The sequence below is a fragment of the Bison bison genome, unplaced genomic scaffold, assembly GCF_000754665.1.
Source record: "Bison bison bison isolate TAMUID 2011002044 unplaced genomic scaffold, Bison_UMD1.0 scf7180017864072, whole genome shotgun sequence".
Lineage (NCBI taxonomy): Eukaryota > Metazoa > Chordata > Mammalia > Artiodactyla > Bovidae > Bison > Bison bison.
Window position 1 is genome coordinate 1,831,248 of NW_011494644.1, and position 15,662 is coordinate 1,846,909.

Here is a 15,662-nt window from a genome sequence, read left to right on the forward strand (position 1 = left end):
AATCCAAAAAAAGCAAGGGAATTCTAGAAAAACATTTACTTCTGCTTCATTGACTATGCTAAAGCCTTTGACTGTGTGGCTCACAGTACAGTGTGGAAAATTCTTAAAGAGATGGGAATACCAGACTACCTTCTCCTGAGAAACCTGTATGCAGGTCAAGAAGCAACAGTTAGAACCAGACATGGAACAAGGGACTGGTTCCAAATCAGGAAAGGAGTACGTCAAGGCTGTATGTTGTCACCCTGCTTATTTAACTTCTATGCAGAGTACATCATGAGAAACGCTGGGCTGGATGAAGCACAAGCTGGAATCAAGATTGCCAGGAGAAATATCAACAACCTCAGATATGCAGATGACACCACCCTTATGGCAGAAAGCGAAGATGAACCAATGAGCCTCTTGATGAAGAGGCCCAAAAACCAAAATATAAAAAAAACCCAGAAGCAATATTGTAACAAATTCAATAATTACTTTAAAAATATATTCAACATTCAAAAACCTAAGATCATCGCATCTGGTCCCATCACTTCCTGGCAAATAGAAGGGGAAAAAGTGAAAATAGTGACAGATTTTATTTTCTTGGACTCCAAAATCACTGCAGATTCTGGCTGCAGCTACGAAATTAAAAGACACTTGGTCCTTGGAAGGAAAGCTATGACAAACCTAGACAGAATATTAAAAAGCAAAGACATTTCTTTGCTGACAAAGGTCCATCTAGTCAAAGCTATGGTTTTTCCAGTAGGCATGTATGGATGTGAGAGTTGGACCATAAAGAAGGATGAATGCCAAAGAATTGATGCTTTTGAACTGTGGTGTTGGAGAAGACTCATGAGAGTCCCTTGGACTGCAGGGAGATCTAACCAGTCAATCCTAAAGAAAATCAACCCTAAATATTCATTGGAAGAACTGATGCTGAAGCTGAAAGTCCAATACTTTGGCCACCTGGTGTGAAGAGCCGACTCACTGGAAAAGACCCTTATGCTGGGATAGATTGAGGACAGGAGGACAAGTGGTGACAGAGGATGAGATGGTTGGATGGCATCACCGTCTCAGTGGACATGAGTCTGAGCAAGCTCTGGGAGATAATAAAGGATAGGAAAGCCTGGAATGCTGCAGTCCATAGGGTTGCAAACAGTTAGACATGACTTAGTGACTGAACAACCAGAAACAAAAATATGGGATTTGGGTGTGTAGTGGGATCAAATGTCTTCAGAACCTAAATAGGAGGATTAAAAGGACTAGGTCAAAATGTCCTCCTTGGTCTTATCCCCCACTGCCTGATTCATTATTGAAAATATACCTTTGACCTGTCACTCCCTTGTTTATTACCCTCCATAGTTCTCCATAATCTTTGGGAGAAAGAGTCCGCCACTTCACTTACGATATCCTAAGAATGAGGATGTGCTGGGCCAATGTAAGATGCCAGCCACAGCCCAGGCTGACTGGCCTCCTCCCGCTTCTGCTATCCCCTCCCTGTTGTTGTTGTTTAGTTGCTAAGTCGTGTCTGACTCTTTTGCGACCCCATGGACTCTAGCCTGCCAGGCTCCTCTGTCCATAGGATTTCCCAGGCAAGAATACTGGAGTGGGTTGCTATTTCTTGTCCAGGGAATCTCCCCAACCCAGGGATCGAACCCACATCTCCTGCACTGGTAGGCAGGTTCTTTACCACTGAGACACCTGGGAAGCCCATCCTCGCCCTACCTCAACCCCATACTGTAGGTCAGTGGTTCTTAACCTTGGCTGATGCTTATAATTACCTAACTACCTGGGGGGCCTTAAAAATCATACAAATACCTGGGCCCAACTTTCAAAGCTTCTATTTAGTTGTTTGGGGTGAGGCCTGGGAATTGATATATACATAAAATTGAGAATCTTTGTTCCAGGTTAATTGACTTCCATAGCATTCCTTTTATATGTTCAGCACTTTCTGGTCAGCACTTTACTTGTGCTGTTCTTCATCTTTGGATGCCCTACTCCTAACTCTTTATGTATGGATTTATCCTTCCAATCCCAGGGCAGATGGCTCTTTTCCATGTAGATTTCCCTTCAAACTCTCAGCCCAAATTTTCTCTTTCCTGTGAACTCATTGGACCTGACTTCTTATATTCACCAGTTGCTACTTGTATTGTAATTGCTTATGGTTGTGTTTAAGAAGCTCGACCAGACTGTATGGAGAGTTCCTTGAGGGTCAACAACCCATGTCTTTGTCTTTGTGTTCTCTTCCCCTCTCCCATGCATGGTTGGCATTCAGTGGAATGAATGGATGGGTGGATGGATGGATGGATGACTGTCCTTACTGTGCTACCAGATGAATACTGATTCATCATTTTGGGATTGCAGAATGCTCAGCAGAACATCTTCAGTCCAGCCCCCGTTTCACTATGAGGATGTCAGCCCCTTGGGCGTCCTTGGGAGAGAAGGTGTTGATTATCCTGAAAGCATTGAAATGAAATCTGTGGGGATGGCAAATCCGTATCCAGGTGCTCCTGGCAATGGCTATGGTAAGCATTTGTTAAGAAGAGGATCATTTCCTGGGAAGAAAATAAAATTCAATGGGCTTGGGACCAGTCATTAAAGATCAGTGAGGGAAGTGGTTTACCCCCTCCTCCTTCAAACACCCACTTTACAAGGGCTGAACCCTGAGGGTGTAGAGAAGAGAAGCAGTGTCATCATTTATCTGATCATGTTGGGCAGGAGTGGTGCCCATGTATGGAGGCTGATGGTCAGGTTCAAGCCCATGGTGGTTATGTGAGAAAGATGGTCTTAGTGTGGCCAGATCCTCAGATTTTTCTAGAGAAGCCAGAAATCTGGGTTTTTACATGTTTCAAAATAACTTTTAAAATGAATAAATAAAATTCCTGTGCTGAGCAAACAAAACAACTCGTAGACTAGATTCAGTTTGCATGGCTGCCACTGGGTAGCTTTAGTTAAGCCCCTCCTAAAGGTGTTCAGATGGTCAGCATTTGTATTTTTGGAACCTGCTAGGGACATGGAGAGTTAGAAGCAGCTCTGTCCTCATGGTACTTAAAGCCTAGGTGAGGAGGTGACAAGAGCACATGAAGACTAAAGAAAATGAGCAAACAGATGGATAATATGTGAAAAATCACATCATTCTCAGAATCTGCTGTGTGTAAAGGTTTAGCTCTGGGAGGTAAAGATGATTCTACCAGTCTTCTGAGAGGAAAAAGGGGGACTTTTCTGATAGAGAAAGCCAGCTCGTGGCACAAGTCGATGTTATAGGAATTCAGAGCTGGAGAAGGGAGTGCTCAGCCTTGAACAGAGCATGGGGTCCAAGTGCTGGTTGCTGCAGATGAAAGACCGCTCAGCCCTGACTGGTAGGGAAGAGATTGAAGAAGACGGGGAGGAGGAGATGGGATGCCGTTGCCACACACTCAGGAAAAATGCGGACTGTTACACATTTGCAGAGAAAACATTCAGCTGGGCTATTCCAAACCTTCATACCAGGCATTCTCAGTGGGGCATATGTATCTCAAGGGGTGAAAATATATTGAAAAGGCCAGAAAAAAACCTTCCTCTTTTTATGTATAAAGAAGATACACAAACACGTAGTTATACAGTATAACTATGGTATTAAAATGTCACGGGGGGGACTTCCCTGTTGGTCCAGTGTTTAAGAATCCACCTGCCAGTACAAGAGACACAGGTTCAATCCCTGGTCCGTGAAGATCCCACATTCCACTGGCAACTAAGCCCAGGTGCCACAGTACTGAAACCCATGCACCTGGAGCCCACGCTCCACCACAAAAGAAGCCACTGCAATGAGAAGCCTGCAGATGGCAACTGGAGCAGCCCCCACTTGCCACAACTATAGAAAGCCAACTACAGCAGCAACGAAGACCCAGTGCAGCCAAAAATAAATAAATCAATAATGTCGTGAGGAAGGGCAATGAGGAAGAAATATCTTAAAAGACTCCTTAGGTGGCTGGTAATGAAAAAAAAATGGATTGAGAAACACTGCCCCCTCTAATGCAAGCAGAGCTAATAACTGGTTGGGAGTGTTTCCCATGCTCTGCAGACTCTGCTAAGCACTTTACTTTTACAATCTTGTTTTCTCTGCAGCAGACACTACTGTTCTCCCTGTTTACAGAAGGGAAAACTGAGGTTCAGAGAGAAACGTGCTCAAAGTTACCTAGCTACTAAATCAAAAGAGCCTTTATCAGCCAATCTCTCTGACTCCACTTTACTGCTGGGTAGAAGCAGGGAAAATATGGATTGCTGACCACCAAGCTCCACAGAACACTGGAATTAAAAAGCTATTTTTAAAAGTGGCCACATAAAGTGTGGCTTCATTCTCTGGGCTCCTTTTAGGACCAAGGTTGTAGCCCCAGCGTTCTCTTGTCCAGGGCTATACCATCTTGTTAGACTATGCACTTCTTAAGGAGAACCCATTTCATCTATACAGCTTCCAAGGCTCCATGTGATTTTCCTAATACTTGGCACACAGTAGGTGCTTGAGCAATGCTAACTGAATTAAAAGCAATAGCTGTAAGGGATGTACCAGTTAGCTGTTGCCACAGGAATGCTGCGTAACAAACAACTCTAAAACCCAGCGTTGCACAATAAGCATCATTTATTTCTCACCCATACATCTGTGGGTTTGCTTGGAGTTTAACTGAACCACATTGGGTTTGGTTGTGTCTGATTTGAGTTCACAGACTCTGTCTAGGCATAGTGTCCTTCTTGACCCAGTGAACTAACCTGGGCCATTTTCATCCCATGGCATAAGCTGGAAACACACAAAGTGGCGAGCAGAAACATGTGATGTCTCTGAGTCCTTGGTTTGGAACTAGCAAACTGTCGTTTCTGCTGTGTTCCACGGGTAAAGCCAAGTCACATGACCAGTCCAACCTCAGTGGAGGTGTCCAAAGTGGAGGAAGTGTAATGTTTGCTGAAAACCAACTGATTTGCCACAATAGGATATATTAAGAGTTGTGGTGTTCTGGGATTTGTTTCAAGCATTTTTATACATAGTTATATCAGTTACACGTATTAACTGACTCAGTTTCCCCAACAAAAATTAACTGCTTCAGTTTCCCCAACAATCCTATGTGAAGGCCTATTATTATCCTGATTTACAGACTAAGATATTGAAACTCAGACTATTAAGTAACATATGCCAGAGAGCACACAGTTAATAAAGCAGCAAAGCTGGGAACTGATCCTTGGCAAGAAGTTCCAGAACCTCCCACAGTATAATTTCGTACATTTCCATCAAAATGTGCTCCAATTTTTCTGTTATGGAGTTCATTGTTTATCATGAGTTGAATTAGACTTCATTGTTTATCATGAGTTGAATAAAAATATATTGAAATGTGACACTGTCATGTAGATGTCAAAAGTAGACTCTGTCCCTAAGAAAATCATGCCAAATTCCAGATTTATTCATGTGTCATCATAAAAGGCTACAACTAGAAGGAAGCTTTGTAATCATCTCAACAAAATTTGTTTAATTTTTAAAAGCAGGACTTTTTTATAACAGAAGTTTTAGGTTCACAGTAACATCGAGGAAAAGGTGACAGAGTTCTCAACTACCCTGTGCCCCACACGTGCGTGCGTGTGTGCTCAGTCACTCAGTTGTGTCTGACTCCCTGAGACTCCTTGGACCATAGCCCGCCAGGCCCCTCCGTCCATGGAACCCTCCAAGCAAGAACACTGGAATGGATTGCCATTTCTTACTCCAGGGAACACGTGCATGGCCTCACTCATTATCAGGGTCCCCCACCACAGTGGGACATTTGTTACAACTGAACCTACATTGACATATCATTATCACCCAAAGTCCTTAGCTTACATTAAGTTTCACCCTGGGAGGTACATTCTATGGGTTTCAACAAATATATAATGACTTGTATCCATCATAAGGGTATCCTACCGAGTATTTTCACTGTCCTAAACTCCTCTGAAGCTTCCCAGGTGGCGCTAGAGGTAAAGAACCTGTCTACCAATGCTGGAGACAGAGACGTGGGTTTGATTGCTGGGTCAGCAAGATTCCTTGGAGGAGGAAACGGCAACTCACTCCAGTATCTTTGCCTGGAGAATCCCACGGACAGAGGAGCCTAGTGGGCTACAGTCCATGGGGTCAAAAACAGTGGGACATAACTGAAGCAACTTAGCACACAAACCCCTCTGAGCTCCATCTATTCATCCCTCCAGACAAGTATTTTTCAAACTCTGAGTTATGGCCCACTAACAAGGTCCTGCTGACCATTGTGTGCTCAGTAGTAACTAGTGTGGGGTTAATTGTCTTGTCTCTTCATTCCAGTGAATCCTGCTTATGTGGGTGATGAAGGTCCTGGCCCAGCTTATGGAGACCCACCCTTGTCTGGACATGATTGGCTCAGTTCACCCCAAGGTAAGGCTTCAGTGGACAGTGACCAAAAGCATCCGTCCTGCAGAAGGAGCCTGTTCAAGGCAATGCAGACATTGCCACTGCCTCTTGGCCTCTGGTGTAGTAACTGATGCAGCACTTCCTTAATTTATCACAATAGGTTTTATTCTAAACATGCAGAGTTTTTTTCTCCTTTAGATATCAAGGTGTCTTCGCTAGGACTCTTCTGGTTGCAAGTGACAGAAAGCCAGCTCACCCAGGCCCAAGGCTTGTGCTGTGGGAAGAATGTGGGTAAACAAAGAAGAGAAGGTAGAATTACCTTCCAGCACTTTAGTACAGAGCCTGGCATGGCACATAGCAGGTGCTCAGAGGTATTTGTTGGATGAGTTACAGGAACCAGGGCCTCTGGGTCTGAAGCCAGGAGCTCAGGGCCATCTGGACTCTCTTTTTCTCCATCTATCTCACAGACAGCTTCTCTTTAAGCTTCACCTCATTCATCTCAACTAGTCAGGCCTTCTCTGCAGCCAGGGAGCTTGACAGGAGACACACACACAGCTCAGCGGTCTCGGGGGAAATCTTCCTTTCTTTCCAGGCCTGTCGGTCACTATTGAGGAACCTCTCTCCAGCCCCATTTGGGACACATGTCTACACATGAACCAGTCACTTTTACGTAGGAAAGAAGGCTGGGTCACATGTCCATCCCATGGCTAATACATGTATTGGTGAGGTGGCATTGCCTTGATCAAAATTTTTCTGAATAATCATAGAATTATTATGATAGTGGAGGATAGGGGCAATCAGCTTGAAGAAGGCTTTGAAATCAGTTAGGAAGCTCTGTAAGGATCGCTGTGTGCTGTGAGGAAGGTCTGATCAGAGGCAGAGGCCTAGGAAATAAAAAAGCATCAGAGGAGAGAGGCCAGGGAATGCTGGAAGCTAGAGGCAAACCTGTGAATACCAAGGAATAAATCAAAGACATCCTCTGTGTAACAACACATATTGTCGGGGCCCATGACTTGAAACCATCTCTCACCTTCTGACACCCGACCCTGTAGCTTCACTCTTTAAGAGGCTTCTTAAGAAGGCCTGTATCTTTCAAGAGGTTGGTGTTGCCACTTGGGAGAGAAAACCATGGGGATATAAACAATCATGCTCTCTGTCTGTCTTCCACAAGAGCAGGGAATGGCTTTAACTACTGGGGAAAAGAAATGCCTTCACACCTCTTAAGATGCTCTGTGGCCAATATGAAGATTAGTGCCTCTAGGTGGACGAGGAGTCCCCAGAAGGCAGAGAGAAGTAAGGAAATAGAGGACCCAGAGATGAACCTGGGTTTCTCTACCATTTCGCTTTACTAGTTCTGATTCTCAAATCATTTACAATTAATTGATGGACAGTCTTCTGATAGAGTGTCCCTTTGGTGGATCATGCTAGCAGCTAGGAAGTGCCTGGTGCGTAGTAGGTACTCACAAATATTCATTTATGAATGAAGGATGTAGTGAATGATACATCAGCATCTGCTCACAGGAAACAACCAGGGTGAAGTAATTAAGGCACTGTGCTTTGGGACCAGACAGACTTCGGTTTGATCCTGAGTTCTTCTACTTGCTGGTTTTGTGGCCTTAAGAAAATTACCTTTTTGGGCCTCAGTTTTCTTAGTTACAAAATAGGGTTTATTACAGTACTTACTTCATGGGGTGATTGTGAAAATCAAACAATATATTCTATTTAAAGTAGTTGGCCTGCAGGTACTGTTACTGATAGTTATCATTCATTGTTTTTTACAAGGAACTTTTTTTTGCAGCTGCGCTGGGTCTTTGTAGGTGTGTTCAGGCTTTCTCTAGTTGCGGCCGGGGGGCACAGCTCTCTAGTTCTGGTGCACAGGCTCAGTTGCTGCACGGCATGTGGCATCTTCCTGGACTAGGGATTGAACCCATGTCCCCTGCATTAGCAGGCAGATTCCCAGTACGAGTAATTATCATTGGTGTGGGGAGAAGGAAAGAGTTCTATTATTAGTCCAGTCCTGCCATTTAATGAGAGTATGATTAGGAGGGAGTTTATTCATTCCTTTGCACTCAATTTCTCCAACTATTAAATAAACAGCACAGTGATTTCCAGATCAGGTCTGCTGGGTAGGGACTGCGTCCAGGTGCCCAGCACTGACATAGGACAGTGGTTTAGCAATAAAGGGATTTATTTTCCCCTTGTGACAAGAAGTATGCCAGGAACGAGTCCAGAGTTTTTATGGCACCTCTGCCCATGATACTGTCAACGCCAGGAGCTCCTTCTGAAGCGTCTTTTCCCATGACCCTTGGCTGGTGAACGTTTTACCCTCTTGTTTTCCAAATGGCTGTATCTGGTCAGGAAGAAGGTGAAATGGTGAAATGCCAAAGGTTAAATCAGGCAAACTTTCACCCATTAAAGAGCGTTAACGGAAGCCACAACCTTGTTGACTAGAATGAGGTCACAGATCCATCCTAGGCTGCAAACGGAGCCACCCTTTGCCACGAAGGAAGCTGGGAGAGTTTTCACTGAGCGCAGTGGCTGCACAGCAAAGGAGGCATCTGCTGATGTGAGAGAAAGAGAGAATGGGTGTGGGAAGCAGACAGACAGCAGTGGGGCCACCCAGGCAGTCAGGAGAGAGCAGCTGTTTCTCTCCTGGATTTATATAGGCACATAAAACCAAAAATATAACATAAGTCTTGGACCAGAGGCACCAGTTAAAGTGAAGACCTTGCCCTTTGACTGAATCATTTAGAAGAATCTCTGCCTTCTGTTTCTAGAATCCTATTGCTTTAATAAAGAATTCTGTTTCTGGCCTTTTACCTAGCTACTGGGACAGAATCTGCACAGGAAAACAACTCCTCTTCTCAGGGATCCCCCTCTGGTGTAGATGTGGGGAGCTGTACTGTGATTTGTGGGGGACTGGTTTTGTCCATCTCATCCTGGCATTAAAAACTGTGAATGGGGCAGCTCTCTGTGACTGTCATCACTTTTCTGGGCGGTCCCCAACAATGCCAGTGTGACTGCTATGTGAGGTCTTGGGAAGCTCACCTTGGTGGGACCTAAGGCTTGGGGGAACGAGAGATGCTTTCTGGTGGTCAAGTGAATGAAATCATTGTCGAGGTTGAGCATGTCCCTTCTGGGATCCAAAGCCATCCATCTTCAAGTCAGATTGTTCCAGAAAAGACACCGGTGAACTCAAACTCCATCCTGGTCTCCTCCATTTCTGACAGTGATGTGACAGACTCTCAGATTTTCAGCAATCGGAATGACAAAAAGGGCAAGCAGTTATTACAATTTGCAACACCTTTGAAGGAATCGTTTGCTCTGACCCTTCATAACTCAGAAAACACAGGCTTAGATACCCCTCATACTTCACACGAGAACATCCAAGGTGAGACCCTGGGGCAAAGGAGTTAGGATGGGAGCAACCCCTTCCGAATTGCCCACAAGGCTGTGGTTTTAAAACACTGAATAGGGCAAAGGCTTGGTAGATGACCTGAGGGTGCTTGGGACTCGGAAGGGGTCACTTTGAGAGGATCTGACACCTAAGAAGGAGTTTTACCTTGATCGAGCTCATTTCATGTGCCTGGTGTTCTGCCTTTTTGTTATCCATCGAATTTAGTTTTATTTGCCTGCCACTCTCTGCACGTGTGATAGAGGCACACCTGTCATTTCCATTTGCTGAGAGACTGAGGCTCAAGGAAATTAAAGATCTGGGGTCAAATGCAGGTCTGCCTGATTCCCAAGCCTGACACCTTAACCACTGTCCCGAACTGCTTTGCACCCAATCCCTAGGTTCAAGTATCATGGGATGCCTCTATTTATCAAGTCCTCCGTGAAACCAGGTCTTAACTGAGACCCTCCCTTGCCTTGCAGCTCCTAACATCAAACACTGGTTTCCCAGATGCTGTTTCTCTTTCACCCCGTAATACTCCAGGCATGAAGTCCAGCCATTCTCAGTGACTTCTAAGAAGGGAGGGAAAAAAAATCTATTCACACCAAAGCATTTTATGAGTTTGGCTCCTTTGTTGAAAGATGGGGCGTCTCTTGTCACATTGCTGTCTCCCCGAATTTCTGGGCTTTTTTCCTCCTTCACCTTTATTCCTCTATCTGTCCCCTTTTCCCTCTCAGGAGATGCTCAAATTCCTCATCTTCAGCCAAGTGATGTGGAGGCCCTCTTCTGGGAATTCTCCCTCTGCCTCAGCTGTGTCATTGAGAGGAGGAGAGGTTCCATGCAGCTCAACAACAGGGCCGGGAGCCAGCTGCTCCTGCCATGGGCCCAGTGACCCCCGCTGCTCCCTCCTGTTATGGATGGGGCACAGTGCCATGCAGACACAACCCACCCAGAGGGAGAAGGCACTGCCTTTTCCTTGTTTTTTGAGTCTTGCTTTTTTGAGGAGGAAGAAACCTTTTTCATGCAACCCCTCAGCAGACCACCTCCCATGTTTGCCAATGTTTCACATGCCTGGAGCTAAACAGGTCACCTGCTGGGGGCTGGGGCCATCGAGATAGGCTCAGACTCACAGGGACCTGCCTGCTGGAGATGGGCCCTGGAGATGAGAACCTGGAGATGGACCCCACCCTGCAGAAGCCCAGGACCGTGGGAGGGAGGTGGGTAGATGCCTAACCTGAATTGGGATCCTATTAAAAAAGGAGAGATGACTGTGGGGTAGGTGATCACAGCATCTGCCATGTGGACCCAAAGTGTGAATCTGAGTTCTCAGGAGAAGGGAGGAGGACATTCCAGGGTGAAAGAGCAGAAGATAACAGTCAAGAAGAGTAAAGAAGATGCTTGGGCCTGGAGCTCAGAGGGGCAAGAGAAAGCCATGCAGAAAATTACAGAGAGAAAAGAGCCAGGCTGACCACACGTTCTGGCTTTGCTGAATGTACCGTGTCATAGGAAAAAGGAAAACATGGAGTTGGAATTGCATACGAACTGTCAGGTGCTTTGGCTTTGCAATGTCACATGTATATGCACCATCTTCTTGTTTTTATTTGTGACTTTTTGGCTCACTGAGTCTGCATATTCTTTCCTGTGCACTCATAAAAACATGCTCTAGATCTTTAGCACCATATTTTCAAATGCTATTATTCTGTTAAAATAAAAAAAATTAATCTCCATTTTTTTTTCCTGCAGGACAAAAGTTAATCGAGTCTCTGATACCCATGACATCTAGAGACAGAATTAAAGCCATTAGGAATCAGCCAAGGACCATGGAAGAAAAAAGGAACCTTAGGTATGGACCAAATGGTTTTTTCCTTGCACAGATTTCATGGAAACCTTAGTCTTCTACCTTTGTCTCATGTCAGAAAGATAAGAAATAAACGCAAGGGAAGAGGCAATCTTCCTACCGAAGAATTCCACGTGATGGGAGTTGGTCACCTGGACTGTGGGCTGTGCTTAGTCACCTGCTTCTAGAGAGTGGAGGACGGAAAGAGGGGGACATTGATTTCTGGGGTGAAGTCTGGCTAATCCCACCTGGGCCAGATGCTCAAGGCTAACATCCCCGGAGATAAGTCATGTGATCAGAGAGTCACCTCTGTGTGTGTGCGTGCATGTGTGCTTAGTCATGTCTGACTCTTTGTGACCCCATGGACTGTAGCCCACCAGGCTCCTCTGTCCATGAAATTCTCCAGGCAAGAATATTGGAATGTGTTGCCATTTCCTTCTCCAGAGGATCTTTCCAACCCAGGGACTGAACCTGTGTCTCTGCGTCTCCTGAATGGGAAGGCGTGTTCTTTGCCAGCTGAGCCACCTGGGAAGCCCCCCACCCCCGTGTACTCTCTCCTAAAACCCACAACCCTAGTCCAACCAGAGGAAAAAAGCAGAGAAACCCTAATCAAGGGACAGTCTTCATAGTATCTGAGCAGTAGTCTTCAAAACTATCAAGGTCATCAAAAAGAAGGAAAGTTTGAGACAAGGTCAGACTGGAGGGTTCTAAAGAGACATGACTACTAATGCGATGTGGTGTCCTGGATGGGTCCTGGAATAGAAAATGGAAATGGAAAAACCAGTCAAGTCAGAACAGTCTGGACTTTAGGTAAAAGTTACACACCAATGTTGGTTCCTTAGTTGCAACTAACCTACCTTGGAAATGTAAGATGTTAGCAGAGGAAATGGTGAGTAGGAGATGGGGGTTTTCTGTATTGTTTTAGTAACTTCTCTGTAAATTTTAAACTCCTCTTAGAAAAAAGGTGTGTGTAAGGGAAGAGTTCCCTGGTGAGCCGGTGGTTAGGACTTGGCGCTTTGACTGCTGTGACCTGGGTTCAGTGCCTGGTAGGGGAACTAAGATCCTGCAAGCCACGCTGTCGCAGGCAGGGGCAGGGGTGGAGCTTGGGGTTACAGAAAACTAAAACAAACAAAACCTCAGAAGCTTTCTAAGCCCAGGGGTTCAAAAGCAAGAGCGAGGGCTGTTTAAGTCTTCAGCCCTTCTTACATTTATCACTTCTCAGAATTTTACTTTTTGCAATTTGTTGGAGTTGACAGGGCTTCCCAAGTAGTAAAGAATTCGCCTGCCAGTGCAGGAGACAAAAGAGAAAAAGTTTCATTCCCTGGATCGGGAAGATCCTTTGGAGAAGGAAATGGCAACCCACTCCAGTATTCTTGCCTCGAAAATTTCATGGATAGAGGAGCCTGGCGGGCTACAGTCAATGGGGTCACAAAGATTGGACATGGCTGAACACGAGCACAAGGAGCTGGTAGTAGAGTAGATGCAATTGCTAATAAATAATTGTATATATGTAAATAAATGATGCAATTGTTCTGAGGTCCAGAGTCTGGCAGGGAAAGTAGATTGGTCAACAAGTAACTTATAAATGATAGAAAGAATATCAGGCCAAATCAAGGGAGAAGGAGATTGCAGGGGGAGGACTAGGAGATAACAGGACTAGAGATAACGGTCCACTTGGGCAAAGTAGAGGACGTCTGTGAACTGAGCTTTGAAAGATGGTGTTGTGGGGGTGGGCCTTTGGCTGGGCCAAAGAAAAGAGCCCAGAGCAAAGAAGATGTAATGAGTTCATGGAAAAGTAAAGAGAACAACTGCAGCTGGATCTTTTTGAAAATACCCTTACATTTCAAACTCTGCTTGGCTCTGTCTGTCACACAGTGAGGGCCTTGTGGTGATCCAAAAGACTTCACAGCAGGATTTTCAATCTGACATTTGAGTTGGGATTATTCTATGTTTGGGGGGCTGTCCTGTTCACTCTAGGGTATACAGCAGCATCCCTGGTCTCTAGATGTCAGTGCCACTCCCAACCCCCAATCTGACAACCAAAAAAGTCTGCAGACATACCCAAATATCTGTTGAGGCCAAAAAATCTTCCTGGTTGAGAACCACTGACTTATAAGACCCCAGCCACCTACTCACGGTTATCACTCACACTCTCCACCCTTCCCCTGCTCATTTCTGCCCATCCCAGCCTCCTTGGGGCTTCGAGTTGGCTGTTTCCTGTGCTTGGATAGTCCCTTATCCACAGACTAACCCCCTCTTCTCCTTCCAGACTTTGTGCAAATAAGGAGCTATTCAAATCATAACAGGGTCTTCATCCCAGCATTTCCCGTCTCCTTACTCTGCTCTGTTTCCCCCTTCTCTTTCCCATAGTACCACTCACCTTCTATTATCTTATATTGTTTACCTATGTTATGATTACATTTCTTATTTATTTTCTTTCTCTCCCCACTAAGGTGCCAGCTTCATGAGCTGGGGAGATCTGTGTCTCACCACCTGGGACTGTGCCTGGCACGTGGCAGGCACTCAAGAAATGTCAAGGGGATGAATGCATTACCACATTGGTGTCTCACTTTCTTCTGCCCTTTGCCACAGGAAAATGGTTGACAAAGAGAAAAGTAAGCAGTCCCGTCGTATCCTGGAGCTCAACTGCTGTGCTCAGTGTCTGAACTCCATTTCACTGGTAAGTCGGTCTTTACTGAGGTCAGTAAATGGGCACAGAGTAGGGTGAAACCAGGGAGCGGGGAGAGTGGTGGTAACAGGGGACTCACAGGAAAGAAAAACCAAAATTCAGGGCTGTTTCCTTGAAAGAACATAGAAATTGGGTCAGTTTAGGTGTGGGGAAAACATGGGCATAGGAAGGTCTAAGGAGGTGCAGAGTTATTTAGTTATTTGGGCAACCTAGCTACTGTGAGTGTCACCTTCAACAGCAAACCTAGGAAGGTAATAAATAATAGTGATACCGACCTGGGTTCTTGGCTTTTCTTGATCAATAGAAATTGATAAGAGGCCAGACAAGAAATTCAGGCAAGTCTTTACTAAGGCCACGGCAAAAACAAGTAGCAGGTTCTCTTGCTTGCTCCCCAAGTGGGGGCAGGCTGGTTCCTAATATGGGCTGAGAGTAGGGATATGTCCAGGGGAGGGGCGGTGATGGTGATGCCATCCAACCATCCCATCCTGTTGCCTCCTTCTCCTCCTGCCCTCAGTCTTTCCCAGCATCAGGGTCTTTTCCAATGAGTCAGCTCTTTGCATCAGGTGGTCAAAGTACTGGAGCGTCAGCATCAGCATCTGTCCTTCCAATGAATATTCAGGGTTGATTTCCTTTAGGATGGACTGGCTTGATGTCCAGGGGACTTAGAAGCGGTGGCCTGTTGCTACTGTCAGGCCTGCTCAGTAGATATTTGTTGAGGGGCCGTCCAGCCGTGCGCTTTGTGTCTACTCGCAGGCCTACCGAAGGTTCAAGAACAACCTGTCGGAACTGCTCAATTCCATCAGCCTGTGGCAGAAGACACTCAAGGTCATTGGAGGCAAGTTCGGCACCAGCGTCCTCTCCTATTTCAACTTTCTGAGGTGGCTTTTGAAGTTCAACATCTTCTCGTTCATTGTGACCTTCAGTTTCATCATAATCCCTCAGCTAACTGTGATGGAGAAGAACCACCTCCAATTCACGGGACTGGAATTTCTAACCGGGGCGGTAAGTGCTCCCCCCACAACTGGAGTTCATACTTGGAAACCCAGGACATTCCTGCTCGTGCCCATCCAGGCCTCTCGTTTGCCTGAGAGTCAACTGATGCGAAAGTAGATGTTTAAAATGCTTTCTATTTTTCTCCAAAGTGACACACACACAATTTCGGGAGAATTTCTGTCTCCTGAGGTGACCATGTTAACGGTTTCCGTTGTCCAGAATCCTCTTCTCTGCACACCTTTGGGCATGTTATGCACAGACATACACTTCTTATTTTTTTCCAAACAAAAGATGAATTATTCATATAGACTTCCTGTGACTTGCTTCCTTCCACCGTCTTATTGGTGTTCATAGATCTACCTTTTCCTTTTTTTTTTTTTTTTTTTTTTTTTTTTTAAAA

The 15,662-nt window shown here is 45.4% G+C and overlaps 1 protein-coding gene across 1 annotated transcript in view; it reads left to right on the plus strand.

Moving 5' to 3' along the window:
* Positions 1-15,662, plus strand: part of TMC5 (transmembrane channel-like 5) — a 62,254-nt gene that overhangs the window by 10,685 nt on the left and 35,907 nt on the right. Inside the window, exons 3-7 of the mRNA XM_010837409.1 lie at positions 2,341-2,501; positions 6,284-6,373; positions 11,487-11,586; positions 14,173-14,260; positions 15,023-15,271. Coding sequence (XP_010835711.1) covers positions 2,341-2,501; positions 6,284-6,373; positions 11,487-11,586; positions 14,173-14,260; positions 15,023-15,271 — 688 coding nt within the window. The remainder of the gene's footprint in view (positions 1-2,340; positions 2,502-6,283; positions 6,374-11,486; positions 11,587-14,172; positions 14,261-15,022; positions 15,272-15,662) is intronic.